Raw genomic sequence first — 19,367 nt, 5'->3', positions numbered from 1 at the left:
TAAGAAGAGGGAGAACAGGACATTTATTTTCAGTAACCAGACCTTCTGTCACCAAATCACAGGGACCAAATGACCCAAGGGTGGGTGAGTCTATGCAGTAATACAGCCTTAAAAAGATAATCACATTCACATTCTCAACAGTAAAGACAGGACCATTTACTTTCCTTAACAGAAGACGATCGTTTGCACAGTATCATAATAAATAAATCTCTATACTAAAACATATAATGAGAGAAGCAATTCTGAAAACAGTGTCCAGCTCACAAGCACTAATCCAATCAGCTGGGAAATACTTTCCTAACTGAGGTACTCTTTCTAGGAAAAAAAAAAAAAAAAAATCACTGGAAATTCATTTCAAAGGTTAGGGTCTTTAAACATCAAGGGAAAAGAAGTACAGAGAGTAATTTTATTTTCTAATTTTATTCTAAAATACAAACAAGACTCCTTAGGATTATGTCAACATAACTCCTTGATGTATGTTTGTTTCCAAATTCCTAATATGAAAGTCATAAATATTAGGCTTGAAACTGCTGACATTTGATCAAAACTAAACAGCACACAAAACTTTTTTTTTTAATTATCAGTTACATGAAACAAGCAATTCCTCAGTGCAGGGTTTTTGCATTACAAGGCTTATAAAAGAGCTCTACAATGACCAAAATCTCGAAGGCCAAAAAAGACAATAGGAATTTCTTTAAAAAACAAAGGTGTTTTGAAGCAGAACACTAGTTTAAATCACATGAAACAACTTGGACAAGATTCTGACACAAAATCACAACTGAGATGAAACTGAAAGAATATTTGAATTCAGTCCAGTTAAGCCACACTGCCACCTAAAACCTACTTCCTTTTCTAAATGAAACAAGGTTATCTCAAAACTTCCAAGCATTTAAACGATCTGAATTTCCTTTATTTGTCCATGGAATGTAAGAACATATTCTTACAGCAACACAATGTGATAGAAAAGCAAAACTGATCTGTGCAGGACACTATGTACCTTCTTTATCACAGATTGCATCAAATACATCAAGGCTCTCTCCAGAATTCTAGAACTTCAGGTAAACTGCTTTTCTCAAACTAAGACACTGCAAAAGAGGGGGGAAAAATTAAAAATTTCCACCTTTGATGGAAATTTCCATGAATTTCTGAAAAAGTTAGTAGAGAAAGTACACAGCTTTCAGATCAAAATATCAGTGCCTTGATCATTTTAAGTGCCTTAATTTTTGTATGAAAATTGAAGCTAAGTTTTCTTTATTCCAGTTATATGGTACTGTGCCATCCTTAAAAAGCAAGAATTCTGCATTTTTCAAAAACTTTTCCTAAAGAACAATTAAGATGGATTTAAGGTAGTCTGTTGGCAAAGAAGGAGAAATGTCCAGAGTCTGTCCAAGTGTAACAAGTATTACAATAATGAGAGGTCTAACAGTTACAGCTGGATACAGGAAAATAAATTTTAGGTCCCAAATTCACTACCATAATTAACCTTAAATGAACAAAAAGCCATGATTAATAAAATCTGTTCACTTTGTATAAGTAATTCTAACTTGATCTTGGAATGGTTAAATCTCTGGGACACACTCCCTACCTAGTGCCATGGCAAGGGCTCCCAGCTGCAAGGCTAGTGCAATTTCTACTTTAACAGATTCTGCAGCATGGCCGTGGCATAGGTGGGCCTGGCCTGTCTGCTCTCAATCGCTTTCTGAAGATACTGGATGCCTCCACAGCGTTCCCAAATTTCTTCGAACTGTCTTGGCAAAATCTCAGCACCACGCTTTCGAGTCAGGCCTGTCTCTTCAAGATTCAGCTCACACATCTCCATGTCATCCTTACCTGCACAGATGAGACGTCAGAGAATTACTATACCTCCTTTCAGAACCATTTATTGTAAACTTTATTCCTGAAATGTCTACCAATTCTCATAGATTTGAGGACTTTTAAAACCATTTCCTTCCTCTAAGATTGAAATCTGCTTCATAAATTCACCAGAAACAAATGTGCCCTCCACCAAGTTCCATTTCAAAATGTACTGAGGATGCAGTTGAAAAAACAAGTTACCAGGGTTAATAAAAATGCTACATTTCCTTAAGTAACCATTACAAAGCAAATGATATAATCAGACACCAATGAAAAGCTTCCTAGGACACAGACAAGTTTCTATGTGCTCTGCAAGGACATAATTAATCCAAGCAATTCCATACTGTAAAGAAGTTATCCTCAACTGATGTGACTTAACTGCAAAGCTCCATGCCTCAACCCTGAAATGTAATGAATTATTACACTGTACATCACACCATTTCACTCAGAGGGTACTCAATCCTTTTCTGCTTTATAAATTTTTTTTCATGTGAATCGTACACACCAGCCACCAGGAGGATGGGTGGCTTGTCAGGATGAAGCTCCATCTGCCGGGCAATCCACGGTCCATCAAAGTGCGCGTACCACCAGCCTTTCTTCTTATTCTGCGGGTCTTTGTACTGGTCCGCAGGGCGGATGAACGGGATGCGGAAGAAGCGCTGTTGTCGGTTCATCTCGATCCCCTGCTGCCTGGCAGGGAGCTGAGCTGCCGGGTTCTGCTGAGCTGTCACAGAGAACAAGCAGAGTCACGCCAGCAGCCCGAGGGATAAGGAGAGCAGCCTTTAATCCTAAAATGCACCACGAATGTTTACAAAAGCAAAAAGAGGGATTCCTCCTAACAGTGAATTTAAAACAAAATGTAAATTGGAACTGCCTACAGATGAATGCAATTCAAAGGGTGATTTCTTAGAAGTTTCTTCCCCCGAAGATGTTCCTGGGCATTGTAAACACACACACACACACACACACACACACACACACACACAGGCACACACACACAGGCGCGTGCATACACACACACACACACACACACACACACACACACACACACCATCAGCTGCAGCAGCAATAACAACCACCAGCCCCTAGCAGATTCCCACAAACGACTGCGTCTGCACACAAAACTCACTCAGCGAGAAAGCAAACTAGTAGCATTTCCTAGATTTGTATTTTTTCCTCCAAAGAGTTCAAATGAAGGCTGCAGGACAACTTTTGCAGGACTATTTATGATGAAACCAATAAAAAGTAATTTCACAAATCTGAAAGATTCCAGATACTTGTCGATTTAATCACAGATTCTCAAAAGAGTGAAAGACATACAAGTTTTCTCCTCTGCCAACTGATCCTGGGATTTAAAATGGCCAAGATAACACAGATGTTTTACTAACAAGATTTAGACAACTTTGTGACAGCAACAACAAAACTGTAACAGTCAGCATGAACTTTCACTCAGAGAGATTTACTTACTCTGAAACCAGACTTCTCTTGGAATAAAATCCACTGCAATAAGTGGAACGTGTATAATATTTGGTTTCCTTTGCCAATAGAAAAGAGAAATCCTTGCTTTTCTGCTAACACTGGGCATTGAGCTCATTATCATCTCTTTTCCCTCGCTCAATTTCCATTACTAAACGGTTGAGTTTTGGTTTTTTTTCCTGAAAATATTCAGTTCTCTGAGGCAATGACTTTACATCTTCAGGAGCATAATTCTGGTAAATCTGTTTAATATGCTCTATACTCACAACTTTAAAGGCAGACCAATCATTTACTGCAGCTCAATTAAGAATCTCACTGAAAAGCTAAGTATGTCAATGAAAAATTATATAATATGTACAAGTCAAGGACAGTCACGTGGCTTTTGTGAGGCTTTCCAAGTACTGAAAGGATGAAATTACTCTTATTCTACTGTTTGCACCAATAGCAAAAAGCTTTATAGCAGCTCAATTTATTTTCGTGCAAACAACAGAAAGCAAAAAGCAGTTAGCAAAGCTGTATATGCCTATGAAAGAAAGAGACCCAGTTTTGTTAGTGACTTTAAAAAGCCGTATCACCTTTAGCGCGTTACCAGAGATGAGCTTATTTATTCTCTCGTTCCTGTTCCCTCAAAACAACTTACAGTTCAGTGTTTCCATTTCGAGCTTTAAAAACTACCTACTCTGCAGAAAATACACTAACTCAAAACTAAGACATTTTGTGCAAGGATTAAAAAAAAAAAAACCCTTCCCTCCATCTTCAGCAGTGAATTAGAACTCAGTGTCCTGCTGACAGAAACTTACTATGATACTGATGGCCACCCATTAGTATAACCTACTTTTTTTCTTTCAAAATAACAATCCCCTGTAACTTAATATATTGGGTAAAATTCAGAAACCCAATGGAAACTCTTGGATGGCTTTTTCTACTAATGTGAGAAATGAAATTGTATTTGGGAAGCCTGGAAATGAATATTCATCTGGAAAAGTACAAAGATACAGACGTTAAAAGCTTGAAACTAATCTTCTAAACAACTGTTTCTTTCACATCCAATTGTTATCTTCAAAAGTGTGAATAAGTTTCAAATTTGTAAGTCTGTAAATTACTGGAAGCACTAAGGAAAATCATGTCCAACCAGTTGGCAAATAAATATGGCATTATATTCAAATCATTACTGCTGAACTGATTCTAGAAGAAATTTACTGTACACTAAGATGACTCAGAGCTTTTAGATGATCAAAAAGTGTGCATCATAAGAAGCTGTAAAAGTAACAGAATGACCTCCTCTTCCTATTAAGAGGTATTCATTCTATTAAGCTTGTGTACATTATCATACGAAACCCAAATCTCTTCGGACAGAAATGCTTACACCATCACAGTATTTGAAACCAGCACCTAAAGTTAGTCTTTACTCTAAAAGATCAGCTGCTTATTAAGATAGAGTTTTGCTACAATAAGAACTGGGTACACTCAGTTTAAAATGCTAGTTTTTTTGAAAAGGAAGTAATTTGATGAAATAACAGATTAATTAAAATTTTTTTCTGCATGTATATTTTGGAGTGATCCAAATGAAAGTACCATCTCAAATGAGGTATCTCAGTCCAGATAAACCAACATTAATGTACTACAATTCACCTTAAAATTGTAGCAAAACAATGTTTAGAAGAAGTTAGTACTTTATAAAGTATTTTTAACCCATCTTCCAGTTAGCTCATGAGTTACCACCCATTGACTTACGTGAATTGTTCAAAAATGGTGCAAAATCTGTGAACAAATATTTTATATTGAAGAAAAGATAAAAATGCCAAAACTGTTAAATGAGCATTCTTCTAATTTATAATGCCTTCCCATCAATGGAGGTGGTGACTAACAAATAAATACCCTACCCATAGCCAAATACTCCCAGAACTACCTACAAGTAGATGCTGCTTTCCAATTTTTTTTAAGCTATTTTGATTGTGTTTTTAGGACATCCTGCTTGATGGACATACAAAGGGGACCAAAATTTTAATTTTCGAACACAGTAATATCCAAACAAAAATCCACAACAGTGACTTAATAATCAAGGTGAAAGTACCTTTAAAGTACTACTAGAATTTTTGTAGGGGAAAAAAAAAGAGAATAACTCATAAATTCATTTAAAAAAATACTTTTTATATAGAGAAGCAGCATTGCCACACTTACATACACTCAGCATGTTTTAATTTCTTCACATTGTCTTAAATCTTCAACTCACAACATTTTTATTTAGGAGCTATGAAATAAAACTACTCTCCAAAGTCACTGCTTTAAGCAAGTAAATGTAAATCTTTTACTGGGTAATTTGCCACTGCCCCCAAAAATTATTTCCGAAAGCCTCTTTCCGGGGTAAATGTGACGCGAGTGTGCTCACCCAGTATAGCACACAGGAGAGGGATCTGAGCCTCCCAACTCCTAACTCTTAAGAATTTACCATAATTTGTCAAGGTCTTACTCTTAAAGGCAATAATATCAAGTTATATTTTTGTTAATCATAAGTTGTCATCATTTTATTTTCTCAAATTAATGAATTCTAATCCTTCTAAATTTTAAACTACAGAGCAGCTCCTTTTAAAGGTCAAGCAGCTGCACCATTAGGAGGAAACCACCTAAAGTACAGAATTTTCTCAGGTGAGCTGTTAAGCATCTTGGTGCCCTTCACCTTTCCTGTTAACTGTACTCCTGTGTCAGAGTGAATTTTACATGACAGAAAAATAAAGAGAAAAAAAAGTACTCTTCAGGGCAGAAGTTACATTTTATGCTGAAAATGACCTACATTCAAATTCTCTGAAGGCTACATACACGCGGGAGTGTGTTCCTACACAATTCCTAATTTTGTTCATCTACCTGGATGGGACCCTTGAGAAATTTTCTTAATCTACTCTGTTGTTCTTCCAAAAAGTACTTTATGAATGGAAACAGTATAGGAACCAGTAAGGTAAGCCGCATGTTATTTGCTCCTTTGGGGGCAAAGTTGGATGAGTAAGGTACCAAAGTTTGGTTTGCTACAATAATACATGAAATATTTATATATTCATTAAAAATGTGTGTACCGGGGACTTCCCTGGTGGTCCAGTGGTTAAGAATCCACCTTCCAATGCAGGGGACATGGGTTCAATCCCTGGTGAAGGAACTAAGATCCTACATGCCACAGGGCAACTAAGCCCAAACCGGCGTGCTGCAACTACAGAGCCCACGTGCTCTGGAGCCTGCACACCATAACTAGAGAGAAGCCCACGCACTGCAACGAAAGATCCCACATGTCGCAACTAAGACCTGACACAGCCAAAAATAAATAAATTAATTAATTTTAAAAAAATGTGTGTGCCAAATATTACAACATTATTTTAAATTAATTAATTTATTTTTGACTTCGTTGCTGTGTGCGGGCTTTCCCTAGTAGCAGCGTGCGGGCTTCTCATTGCGGTAGCTTCTCTGTGGAGCACAGGCTCTAGGCATGCAGGCTTCAGGAGTTGTGGCTCCCAGGCTCTAGAGTGCAGGCTCAGTAGTTGTGGCACATGGGCTTAGTTGCTCCGCGGCATGTGGGATCTTCCTGGACCAGGGATCAAACCCGTGTCCCCTGCATTGGCAGACGGATTCTCAACCACCGCACCACCAGGGAAGTCCTCTTTTTGTTTTAAGAAGTGCAATCATGCAGATATATAAATTCTGAAATAGAACATAATGAAACCCAATCAGTTCAAGGTCATGATTAGAACATTACAGCTAAAGATCATAGCTAAAAAGAATAGCCCTGGGCTTCCCTGGTGGCGCAGTGGTTGAGATTCCGCCTGCCGATGCAGGGGACGCGGGTTCGTGCCCCGGTCCGGGAGGATCCCACATGCAGCACAGCGGCTGGGCCCGTGAGCCATGGCTGCTGAGCCTGCGCGTCCGGAGCCTGTGCTCCGCAGTGGGAGGGGCCGCAACAGTGAGAATAGCCCTTTGCCATTTTTACAAAACAAAGCAACTGTGGTAGAAACTTGGTACAGACAGTGAACAGATAATGGAATCATCCTGTCATCTTCATTTCCCAGAGACAAATTTTTAAACTGGAGAAGAGAGTGGTGGTCACAGAAGATCAGTGTTGAGAGGGCCTTCCTCCTGCCATTTCTTAGCTGGAGGCAAGCTCACTGCTCTTGCAAGAGTTATATTCTGAGTGAGGACACGGGTGAGCAGTCATTAGCACTCACATCTCTCGTACTACTAATAATACTTCCCTTCCTCAATCTAATCTTTGCAACATCTTCGAAACACTAAAATTTCACCATTTAATTGACTTTCATCAAACACTGCTTTATTTGCTAGGAAGGCGGTAAGGGAGGCAAAATATAACTGTGAGCTCCTTTTCTAAGTCAGCTGGGGTCACACATGGCTAAGCTATACCACCAAGTGTCGGGAATATACCTCGTTCTAAAAAAAGATATTAAATATGCTGTCACCTTGACATTAGCCAGAATTAACCTAACAAATTGTGCCAGTAGCAAGTTGAATAAATGAAATTCCAATTATTGCTTTTAAGACTGAAATTACAACTCATATCACAGGTATTCTTAATTAATGTTAAAGCTAGTACTTGCTTTTACTAGGTTATGTCCTTCTGCTCTATTTTCCAATTTCAGGTATACAGCTTTGTCTTTTGTATAACAAAGTAGCAAAATTCATTTTTAGGATCTCAGTCAAAAAAGCAAATTCTGGTCTAGGTAAAACTCTGGTCTAAACCAAGGTATTATTTCTCACTCATATTTTCACAGTTTTATAATATTTGCAGTAAATATTCTTTTTTTCATAGTAATCTTTACATTTACACACATAATCTTTACATATGTGTATATATGTGTATGTGGAAAGAATACATATTTACAGCATTATCATACAACTTCCTCAATATGGACAAGATTATTCTTACCTCCAGAATTTATCTTAACAAGTAAATTCAATACTTTTAAACAAATATGACTTTAAAGATGTATCTAACAGAAATAATACTTTGAAAGATAAGCCATCATGGTTGTGTTAGATTCAGTGGACCCATAGTTCTAAAGTAAGAGAAAATTTATATTGGACAATTTTACTCAAATGCCTTATGTATAAATTTTACTCAAATGCCTTATGTATAGTTACATGTAATTATATACATATACTTTTTATATACATATACTTTGGAACATTCAAAAGTACAGATTTGTTTTTACCATAATCAGTAACAGACTTTGGAGCACGTTGCTCTGTTTCAGTATTTCTCTTCTTGTTCTTGGATTTCCAAGCATGATACACTTTTAGTCTCCTATGAAATTCTTCTCTGCAAGCTGCCAGGAGCTCAATATCTATCAATTACACAGAGAGAGTTAAAAAAAAAACAACAGCAATTAACATCGTAATTTAGTTGTCTAGCATAATTATCCTGTGGCATAAATATATATATTTTTAACATCTTTATTGGAGTATAACTGCTTTACAATGTTGTGTTAGTTTCTGCTGTATAACAAAGTGAATCAGCTATACATATACATACATCCCCATATCTCTTCCCTCTTGCATCTCCCTCCCTCCCACCCTCCGTATCCCACCCCTCTAGTGGTCACAAAGCACCGAGCTGATCTCCCTGTGCTATGTGGCTGCTTCCCACTAGCTATCTATTTTACGTTTGGTAGTGTATATATGTCCATGCTACTCTCACACTTCGTCCCAGCTTACCCTTCCCCCTCCCCGTGTCCTCAAGTCCATTCTCTACGTCTGCATCTTTATTCTTGTCCTGCCCCTAGGTTCGTCAGAACCTTTTTTTTTTTTTTTTTAAGGTTCCATATATATGTGTTAGCATACAGTATTTGTTTTTCTCTTTCTGACTTATTTCACTCTGTATGACAGACTCTAGGTCCATCCACCTCACTACAAATAACTCAATTCCGTTTCTTTTTAACATATATATTTTTAAATGAAGATTTCATTTTTAAATTAACAGTACCAAATCAAAAGTAAACATTATTGATAAAGACGAGCACTTCATTGTAATACTATCTTTCACACTTACAGAGCATTTTCTTAAACATTATTACTACGTTATATCTTTCCTCCACGCAAGAACCCTGGACTAAATAGGTCTTTTATAGATGAAGAACTTGAAAAAGGAAGGTTAAGTCACTTGTCCAAGGTCACAGACCACGACAATAGAATAAGAAGTCACTGTGTTCAAACACAAGCTAGATTTACATGTACCACATTTTTTACATTTGTACTTATGCAGATAAACTCAGTGAAGAGGGAAAGAACATAGTGAGGTGTCCTGTACGATTATGACACTTGAAGTCCCAGTTACAGTGTCCTGAATTCAAACACTATGATTTATACATGAACACAACTGTGTGGGATTCTCTGGATTCAGGCTTTTACTCTGTTCTGTTGGAAGAAAAATTGCTTTAAAAGGGACGGACTCCATTGCCATTTTTTACTTTGCATTCATAGACCAAAATAGTCTGATATATAGGTATTTAACTATTATGAATAACGTTAAGAGGGTCAGTCATTAATATAGCCCAAACCATAATTCCTCTATGCTTTTCCTCTCTGGTCTATGCAAGAGACGGGCAAAATGAATTTAACTTAATAAGTATGTCTTTCTTTTAGCTTTGTGAACAAACTAGGTCTTCATTTCAAGGTGAGAGTAACAAAGAGAATGACTTAAACTAATTTATATGAAAAAAATTCCCATCCCAATCTAGGTATTTACTTTATATTACCTGACAGCGATAGAGTCTTCCCACTTTTCATCCTCCCCATACACTTACCGCAAGAAGTATTGATGGTATCACGTAGTTCTGCATATTTCCATTTACTAAGATCATGTTTCTTGGTACCAGCAGCCGCCTTGGTGGCCTGTACAGCAGGGCCTCTGTAATTATTACACATTTTTGCATATTTAAACTTAGAAACACGAATGAAATGTTGACTAAACAGGCAAGAAAGTGAACATAAGCTTGAGAACTGGAAATAATTACTGGAAAAACACATAATAATTTTTGTATCTTTGACAGACGAGACTAAGAATGGTGTACTACAGGATGCCCAGGTGAATTAGAATTTTCCAGTGCATCATTCAACAGCCATATTAGATTTTCAATCAGAAATTCTGATTCCAATATTCTAGTGCCATGGACTTCCCCCTGGCTTCAGTTTAAATCTTCTAACTCACGGGTATATGAACATCAAGATAATACATTTACACATATTTCTCAAAATCAAAACTACAATGAGGTATCACCTCACGCAAGTCAGAATGGTCATCATCAAAAAGTCTACAAATAATAAATGCTGGAGAGGGTGTGGAGAAAAGGGAACCCTCTTGCGCTGTTGGTGGGAATGTAAATTGGTGCAGCCACTATGGAGAACAGTATGGAGGTTCCTTAAAAAACTAAAAATAGAGCTACCATATGATCCTGCAATCCCACCCCTGGGCATATATTCAGAGAAAACCATAATTTGAAAAGATACATGCACCCCAATGTTCATTGCAGCACTATTTACAATAGCCAAGACAAGGAAGCAACCTAAGTGTCCATCAACAGATGAATGGATAAAGAAGATGTGGTCCATATATACAATGGAATAGTACTCAGCCATAAAAAAGAAGGAAATAATGCCATTTGCGGCAACATGGATGGACCTAATGATTATCATACTAAGTGAAGTAAGTCAGACAGAGAAAGACAAATATCATACGATATTGCTTATATGTGGAATCTAAAAGAAATAAAAAGACACAAATGAACTTATTTCCAAAACAGAAAGAGATCACAGACACAGAAAACAAATTTATGGTTACCAAAGGGGAAGGGGGGTGGGGAGGGATAAATTGGGAGGGTGGAATTAACATATACACAGTACTATGTATAGACTAGATAACCAACAATGACCTACTATGCAGCACAGGAACTAAACTCAGTATTATGTAATAAGGAAAAAGAATGAGAAAAAGTATGTGCGTGTGTATGTATGTGTGTGTGTGTGTGTGTGTGTGTGTACGTGTGTGTATATATAACTGAATCGCTGTGCTGTATACCTGAAACTTACATGATATTGTAAATCAACTATACTTCAATTGAAATTTTTTTTTAAATCAAAAGAGAACTCCTCAACATACTATAAGATCATTAGAGGCACATGAAGGGTTTGTTTATGAGCCAATCACCTGCAGACTACTGGAACCTGCAGATGGCCAAGCCCCACCACTCATAATGGCTCAGACTCTCCCTGGGCATCTGGATGTTTAGAGGTCCCCAGGGGAGTAGCCAAACTACCAGCCTCTGCCCGAGTCTTTAGAGACATCCTAAAAGAGCTGCTGGAGCCTGGAAACTCCCGTGACCTTTGAGCTTCTGTGTTAAAAAATACTTAGAAAAGTTCTGTAAGCAGATAAAAACCACACCTTCGTATTTAGTGAGTAATAATATGACAACTAGTAAATTAAAGGAAAAGGCTGCAGGTCATGAGACAGATAACAGAGATTTCAAAGGGCACAAGTGCTTTATCTTGCCCCGTGTAGGAGGAACATCTGAGCGGGAAAAGAGGAAAGGAATAAAAAATAAAATACATATATTTAAAATATAAAAAATAAAATAAATAATTTAAAAGTTAAATGGGATAAGCTTTTTCGTAGCAGTGCTACTGAGCACTTAAGATTTGTTTCTATACACATAATTTGAAATAATTATTCTAAAAATACAGGGAAAATTTCTTTTCTGTAAAAATGAACATTATTTTTCAGCAAAGGATTACACTTGCCACATAGCAGACACTCAGAATAAGCTGCAAGTGAACTTTTAAGCTCAATGTAACCAAGGAAGAATTTAAATACATCATATTTCAAGCCATGAAAAGAAGACGGCACAATATTAAAAGAACTAAATATTAAAGAACTAAAATATTGCTTCTCGGGTATCACACAAAGCATTTCCCCTTTGTGATCTACCACCTGGAAAACCTTCCTCTTAAAGAGGGATGATCCTAGTATAATACTGAAAATGAGCTCGTATTTTTCTCAGCATTCTACATTTTGAAAGACAACAGCGATCTTGGCAAACAATCAAGACACAGACACTTGATGAGACGGATGTTATTTAAAAGTGATGCTTGAAAATATGTACGCTCCCTCCTCAAATAAGGAAAATTATTCCTTCAGCATTACGCTTAACAATGAAACAAATAAGGTACTTTTGCCTCTTTAAAAGGCCTATTTATGCTTTCCTTTTAGAGAATAAAAATAGCATACTTCACCCTACATCCTTAAAAACTGTTAGACATGATGATTCTTAGTCACTTACAAGCCTGGCTAAAGAATAATGTGTGCCCATTTAGTCCTTCCTGCGTTTTCATGGTTAAAATCTGTTTCAAGTTTACTGCAAAACCTCTTCTTTTCATAAGCTGTGTGACTGGCCATTCTCCATGGAGCTTTTTCTTAATTGCTTTGCTCAGAAAGAGCCAGCTGTGTGTCAGCAAGGTTTCTCTATTACCCTTAACAACAAGTTATGCTTTTAACATTATTCAAATATTCTTTTTTTCCTACATCCTGAAACCACCATTCAGTAAACTAACAAAAAAATTATTTTTTCTTCCTAGCTCTTCTACCAGTCTTTTCTAGAAGAGCAGCTGAAAGTATGGGGTTTTGTTATTGTTTTCTTTCCTCCTGAAAGAGAAAGTGAATCTACACAATATGGTTTTATAGACTCTCAGAATATATACGAGATGTTGATATACATAAGGTGTTTTGATACTTTTAAAAATCACACTGAATTCAAACTATTTTTGCTTAAAATATGTTTTTACTACTACTAACTTTTCATTCATATTACGTCAAACAAAAATACACCTGCTAAAAAAAGCATATTCAGCATCGTAAGAAGTACACAAATGCAATTCATTTAAATGCTCCCCCTACCAATCTTTGGCGTTATTAAAATAGTAAAATGAAGGTATACCTTCATTTACTGATTATTTAGACTTGTGATAAAGACAATCATGTGAAATACAGAGTAGCAAAACTGACTTATGATTTTTAAAAATATATTAATTTTAACACTTTCAATTAACTCTGCAACTTCAGAGTTGAAAGTTAAAATGTTATTGATTCATATCCACTTGATAATGGACCAGATCCTGCTGGGAAGATACATTCCTTGGTGGCTCGACTTCTACACCGGTGGTGTTCTGCCTCTGTGCTGGGGTGGACAGGGGCTGCCTGGAGCCCCACCCTTCCTCATGTCCCCTGCAACCAGGCGCAGTGGGCCCAAGGACAGGAAGGGCTCCCCTACTGAGACTGAACTGGTAGGGGCTCATGGTAAGCCCGACAGTACTACCAACAAGGAATAGCCTCAACCAAAATGCCAATGGTATCCCCACTGAAAAATGCCAATTTAGAGGAACACTGGTTTTTTTTTTTTTTACCTTTTTCTATGTTAGTGTGGCCTGAGGGCAGAGTCACATTTCTTGTACCAAAAATTTACATGGAAAGGACAGGCTACTCATATAACAGGTTCTGGTCCAAATAATGAAAAGTAATTTAAAACATATGATTTTGAGGTGACGCTCATTTCCCCAAATTACACTGCACTAACCTACTCAAAATTTCTGACATTTCTTTCGCCATTTGTTCCCTATAAGAAAAATGATAATACAACATAATTAGATGAAAGACAAACATACAAATTACTTAAAAGATCTAAAAGTATAATTAAAATTTATATTTTCAACAGGATTGTTGCTTTGTTAACCATACACTATTATTTTACTTCGTAAAAGTCGATAATATACTTTTCAATATATATAGCCATACAACAGAGCAAAATTTTTGTTTAAACCCAGTTAAAGTTACTTGCACTTCATTTTTGCAGTAGAAACTTTTAGATAAAATCTCATGAGAGCCGTGCTTCTGTGATATTTTTATGGGTAGAATGTAATCAGCATGTTCTAAATGCATACAGGTAACTTGGCAGGATACAGATTCTATGCAAGGATTTTTGCACCGGGTTGCTTAGTAAACATTAATTAGACAAGGTGTAATAGTGGTAAACCAAACGGATCTACTTTACAGTGCCGGAGTTTAAATAAGAGTCTGATATACTCAAAGCTCTAAAATTCTGAATCAAAGCATGCCTAAGAAAATTCAAATGCCTCAAACACTTGTTAAAGATCTGAGGTGTTCTGACCTTTCAAGGATAAACATTTCCCAGTGGCAAAAACTTGCTTTTCTTTTATTACCCAGAAGAGTGTTAACTTTTCTCAAAATTTGCTTAATTCTGTGAAGTGGAATGTTCATGTCATCATGTTCATCAACTTCATTAGTATTTTATTTTCCTGACCTTTGTGCTCTTCCTTCATAATTAATCCTATTCTCATTCATTCTATTCATCAGACTCCGGTAACCTCAAAATCTTATAAGTCAGCAAAAATCAGAAGAAAAGAAGATGGCTATGTTTGCCTCAGGGCTCAGTTTTCTGGATGCCGGCCAAGAGCTGCGACCCTGATTATAAAGGAGCAAAGGATTCTCTCCGTCCTTGTGAGGAACACTGGCTAAGGTTCAATGCTGACAGAGGTCTAGCCAAGCAAGCACAGTCAGAGAAAAAGTAATCTTTCAAAACTGATGATCAAGGGCAACAAACGCAAAGTAAAAAAACACAAATATCATCAAATAAAATCAAACGAATAAGAATTTTCTAACTTCACATTTCTTTTCCCACAGCAGATTTCAAGGGAATGCACAGCCTTGCAAAGCTCTTTACTCCATAGTCTGCTCATCATATGGAGATTTCATAATGCAGATGCCCTCACACCACCCACGCTGGACGGGCAATCTCTACTGATTCAACATCCCACCTGAGCATGTCACTGCTCTAGGAGCTGCACCATATATACTGGATAGAAAAGGCTCCTGCATCCAGGTGTTTTTTTTCCTTCTGATTTTTCCAACCTATATGCAAATGCTCACAGTTTCACCTCAGACATAAGCTGGTTGCTAGGCTTATTTAATTCGAGCTCAAATGGTTAACTATGAAGCAGTGGATGCAACGGCACCCACTCAGAGATAGGTTTCAAAATTTGTGGTGCATTGTGGGAGCAATGATGCTATGAGAGTCCACTGCTGGCATCGGGTGAGGTGAGGAGTCAGGGATGCCAAATGTCCTGCACAAGAAGAACTGCCCTACGCCCCATATGACTTTAACATATCCACCAGACATATAGCGGTGAAACGCACATATACATATAGTTACATGTAAACTATATACACATAGTTATACATAAGTTCTACATGTAAAACAACCCTTTTTTTGCATGGTTTTAATATTCACAGAATTTCTCTAGGAATTTCTCCACTATTGTATAATGGAGAGGACACTGTGTTTAACTCTGTTCAGAACTTTACAAAGGACTGTTCACAATTTCGTGGCATTTAACTGACTGATACAACTGTCTTATATCAATTTGCATTTGTAGCTGCTGCACTCATGGTGATTCTATGTATATGTGAAAACATCTGAGTACCTGACTACGTTTTCCTGTAGTTGTGAGCAAGCACTTTCATATTAAAGTAAATATAATAAAATAAATAATTATAAATTACTGTCCTTTTATTTCTCTTTTACATGTACTGTTTAGAGAGAATTATTAATGTAGGTTGCATCATTCATAAAGCATTTATTATTTGGTACTGGGGTCTGACAGAGTTAAGAACCATCACTATAAGGCGTACAGTTGGAGTCCTAAAAGCTATTAAAATTCAGATTTTAAATATATTTCAAAATTATATACATATAGCACATATGTAAAAATATATGCAAAAATATATTTATGCATATAAAGTATAATTTATATGTATATCCCTATTGCTACTTAGATTCTCTCTCTGTGGGGAGATTTTCATAACAAAAAGATACACGAGCACCAATGTTAGCATTACGTATATAACTTTAGATTATGAACTATTTTAGGTATTAGCAGAATGAACTATTATATATACGGAAAACTAAGCTATCTGCCATGACTCAAATACTTTAAATATTTTATTTATTCTTATTTATATCTCTACATCTACTTTTATAACGACATAAGTAAGGGATAATTAAAAACACATAAAACAAGATGGGTATTAAAGTTTAAACAAAGTGAGCAAACAGAAAGAAAGAAACCAAATCATAAACTACTGTGATTGAGCACCGAACTCTTAGGAGCAGTAAACATTTTTCCTGGGCAAAATAATAATGATGATGATGATAATCATGTAAAATTTACTTCAATGAGGAAAATGTTCCTCCTAAAAAGTATACACAACCTAATAAAGAAGAAGAAAAAAAAAGGTCATATGATTAAATCAGTTTTAAAAGGGAAATGACATACGGTGTCATTCTGGGTCCTGCTCCATTAATCCTGTGAAAAGAATACGTATATTTTAGTCAATACCATAACCAATTCTGAACTGTGAAAATCCGGATTGTGCCAAATTTGTATTTCAGTGACTTTGCAAATTGATTTTAAAAACTCCATTATCTCTATTTAATCTATGTATGAGAACACTCAGAATTTTAATGTTTTTAAATCTTCATTACAAATGATTAGAAAAAAATAAAGGCATTCTGTGAAAATTAAAGAGTGAATATATTACATCTAGATTAAAAAACTATTCATGTGAGGTTTGTGTGTTTGTTTTTAATAGAATCTAGATATTACTTTATAATTTAAGGTAGTGTGAAATCATTACTGTGCATCAGGATCATATGTGTAATTGATTGAGATATTTTAAAATATATTACGTATGCAGGAAACAATTCTTACTTAGAAGTTACTGGATGGGAATCCAAGCTGGAAAAGTAACTTGAAATTGTTTTGTAATGTATCACAGAACCCAAGAACATTTTCATGCCATATATTAAGAACAGAGTTACTTAGAGAGGTTCTTACTCATAAATGTGTTAGAAAGAATTCAGTGCTAACAAAGGTAACATAAACATTCAAAAACATTTAGATGTAGCCCATGGAGTAAGATAAAATTATCAAACACAGAAAATCTATAGAGAACATCATATCCACAATGAAGTGCTAATGCTTTTAGTACAGTGTATAAAAAAAATAACCTGGCAGTTCAGAAGGGAAGGAGTTCATGGGGACCTGAGGGTCAGCTCTCTTCCTGGAAGACAGCTGGCAGACAGGACCTGAAGGGACAGTCCAGGGAGGGACACCATTCCTAAGGCTGTCCCACAGGAGAACTAAACTAACTCTTCTGCGGTTCAAGTCATAACTGCTTGAGTATCTCCTAATTATTTGGTAGTGGTCCCATTACCTAGTTAATTCTGTTTAACTTAAATCATAGGTAACTCCTCCCTTAAGTTAAAGGGCCTAAATGGTCCACTCTTTCTCTGAGACCACTCACATTGGAAGAAGTGCATCTTTCTGAGGATGAGAAGGAGACCACATATGAGCCAATATCTTACTCATATTACCTGGAATGACACTGGATAGAGCTAAATATTTCAAATGCTTAAACATAGAGTTAAGCCATAAACACCAAGAATGACTCCATTAATGAGTCTCTCCCTAACAAGCTTCAACCATAATAAAGTCAGCTCGGTCAAGTGCAGGACTTCCTCACACACATCAGGGCCACTGCTTGGTTCATTAGGAGCCTGGCCTAGGCCACTAGTCAGTTATCCACAAAGGCTCCGCCAAGCCACCCAAACACAGGTGGAAGGAACCGAACAGCAGCTGAACGAAGTCTGCAGTTACAAAAGCCACAGACGAGCAAAAATATCTTAATTATAGTGAAATGTTAATAAAGAACCCAAACCAAAGAGCTTAACAATTATTGTAACACATAGGCATATTCAGTTTATTTAAATATAACTTTCACATGCAATTCAGACTCCAGAGCTCCCCATTACAATCATTTACTAGAAAAAGTGTGAAGGCAACTTAACATACTCTTTCCCTTCCCTATCTTTGTTTTCAGCTAAATAAAACCTAATCACCACCTTGCAATGTGGTGGACCAAGTTTTTTTTTTCCTTTCACAAGGAAATAGCAACATCTAGTATTTTAATTATTTTGTCATAAACAGTGCTCTGACATTCTGAAAAGCATGGTTACACCCATCTATGTGCCTCTCAATATATACACAATATACCTAAACATAAAGGAACCCTACAAACTAGTTTGATTTGTTTTTACAAATAAATAATAATAGTAACTACTGTTTCTACATTCTGTATTTTTAGAGAATGCATCTGTTATAGTACAACCTTCCTGCAACTTTTAATAAGAACTTCCGTGTTCCTCCACACTCCATACTATTTAGAGATAATTCAGAAACGTGAAGAGTCAAAATATTTCAATGTGATTAAGCTTCCTTCTTGGAAAGGGAAATCTGTTTATTCTAAATCACGGGGAAGCTGGAGGAGCGTGTGTGTACGCGTAAAATTTCTATAGTGTTAGGGTATGTGACATATTTTTAAAATTTGCATTAGGAAAGTAATGAATTCCAACCTCAAAAATATTAAACTGGATTATACCATATTCACTGATTTTTATGCCAGTGTTGAACAGCAGATACTTAGAAATTACTTGTCTACCCTTTATACAATACTCTGATAATTTCAGAGTAAAACTTAAGATATTTTCTTAAACTACTCAAGAACTGAAATATCAGCTTTAACTTTCAAAAGTTTAACAGTTTGATGAAATCAATAGCTTCATTCACTTGGGTGGTGTAAAACTGAATACAAATCATTTTTAAATGGCAAATATACCAGGGCCTAAGGAATATGATGACTCTCGCCTACCCTAACGCTGCAAAGAGGCAGGCAGGGAGGTCAAGCGGCAAAGCCCCACCCCCTCCGCCCCCGCCTCGCCCCGTGCACGCGGTACCTGCGCAGCGCCGGGTCCACCTGCGCCTCGTCGCTGATGAGCTCCGCCTCGCTCTGCGCGATCCGCAGCGCCAGCTCCCGGTCTCGGCGCTCCTGCTCCAGGACCGCCTGCTGCTGGGACTCCTCC

At 36.8% G+C, this 19,367-nt stretch overlaps 1 protein-coding gene across 1 annotated transcript in view; it reads right to left on the bottom strand.

Annotated features, from left to right (window-relative positions):
• The window catches only part of MYO6 (myosin VI), a 108,001-nt gene continuing 88,634 nt past the window's right edge, over positions 1–19,367 (bottom strand). Inside the window, exons 26-31 of the mRNA XM_082669164.1 lie at positions 19,242–19,363; positions 10,128–10,231; positions 8,538–8,669; positions 5,065–5,091; positions 2,360–2,578; positions 1–1,830 (exon numbers count right to left, since the gene is read on the bottom strand). Of these exons, the coding sequence (XP_082525290.1) occupies positions 1,631–1,830; positions 2,360–2,578; positions 5,065–5,091; positions 8,538–8,669; positions 10,128–10,231; positions 19,242–19,363 (804 nt within the window). The 3' untranslated portion in view covers positions 1–1,630. The remainder of the gene's footprint in view (positions 1,831–2,359; positions 2,579–5,064; positions 5,092–8,537; positions 8,670–10,127; positions 10,232–19,241; positions 19,364–19,367) is intronic.

This window comes from Grampus griseus (genome assembly GCF_964374135.1).
Source record: "Grampus griseus genome assembly, chromosome: 13".
Lineage (NCBI taxonomy): Eukaryota > Metazoa > Chordata > Mammalia > Artiodactyla > Delphinidae > Grampus > Grampus griseus.
This window is presented reverse-complemented; position numbering and strand designations above follow the sequence as displayed.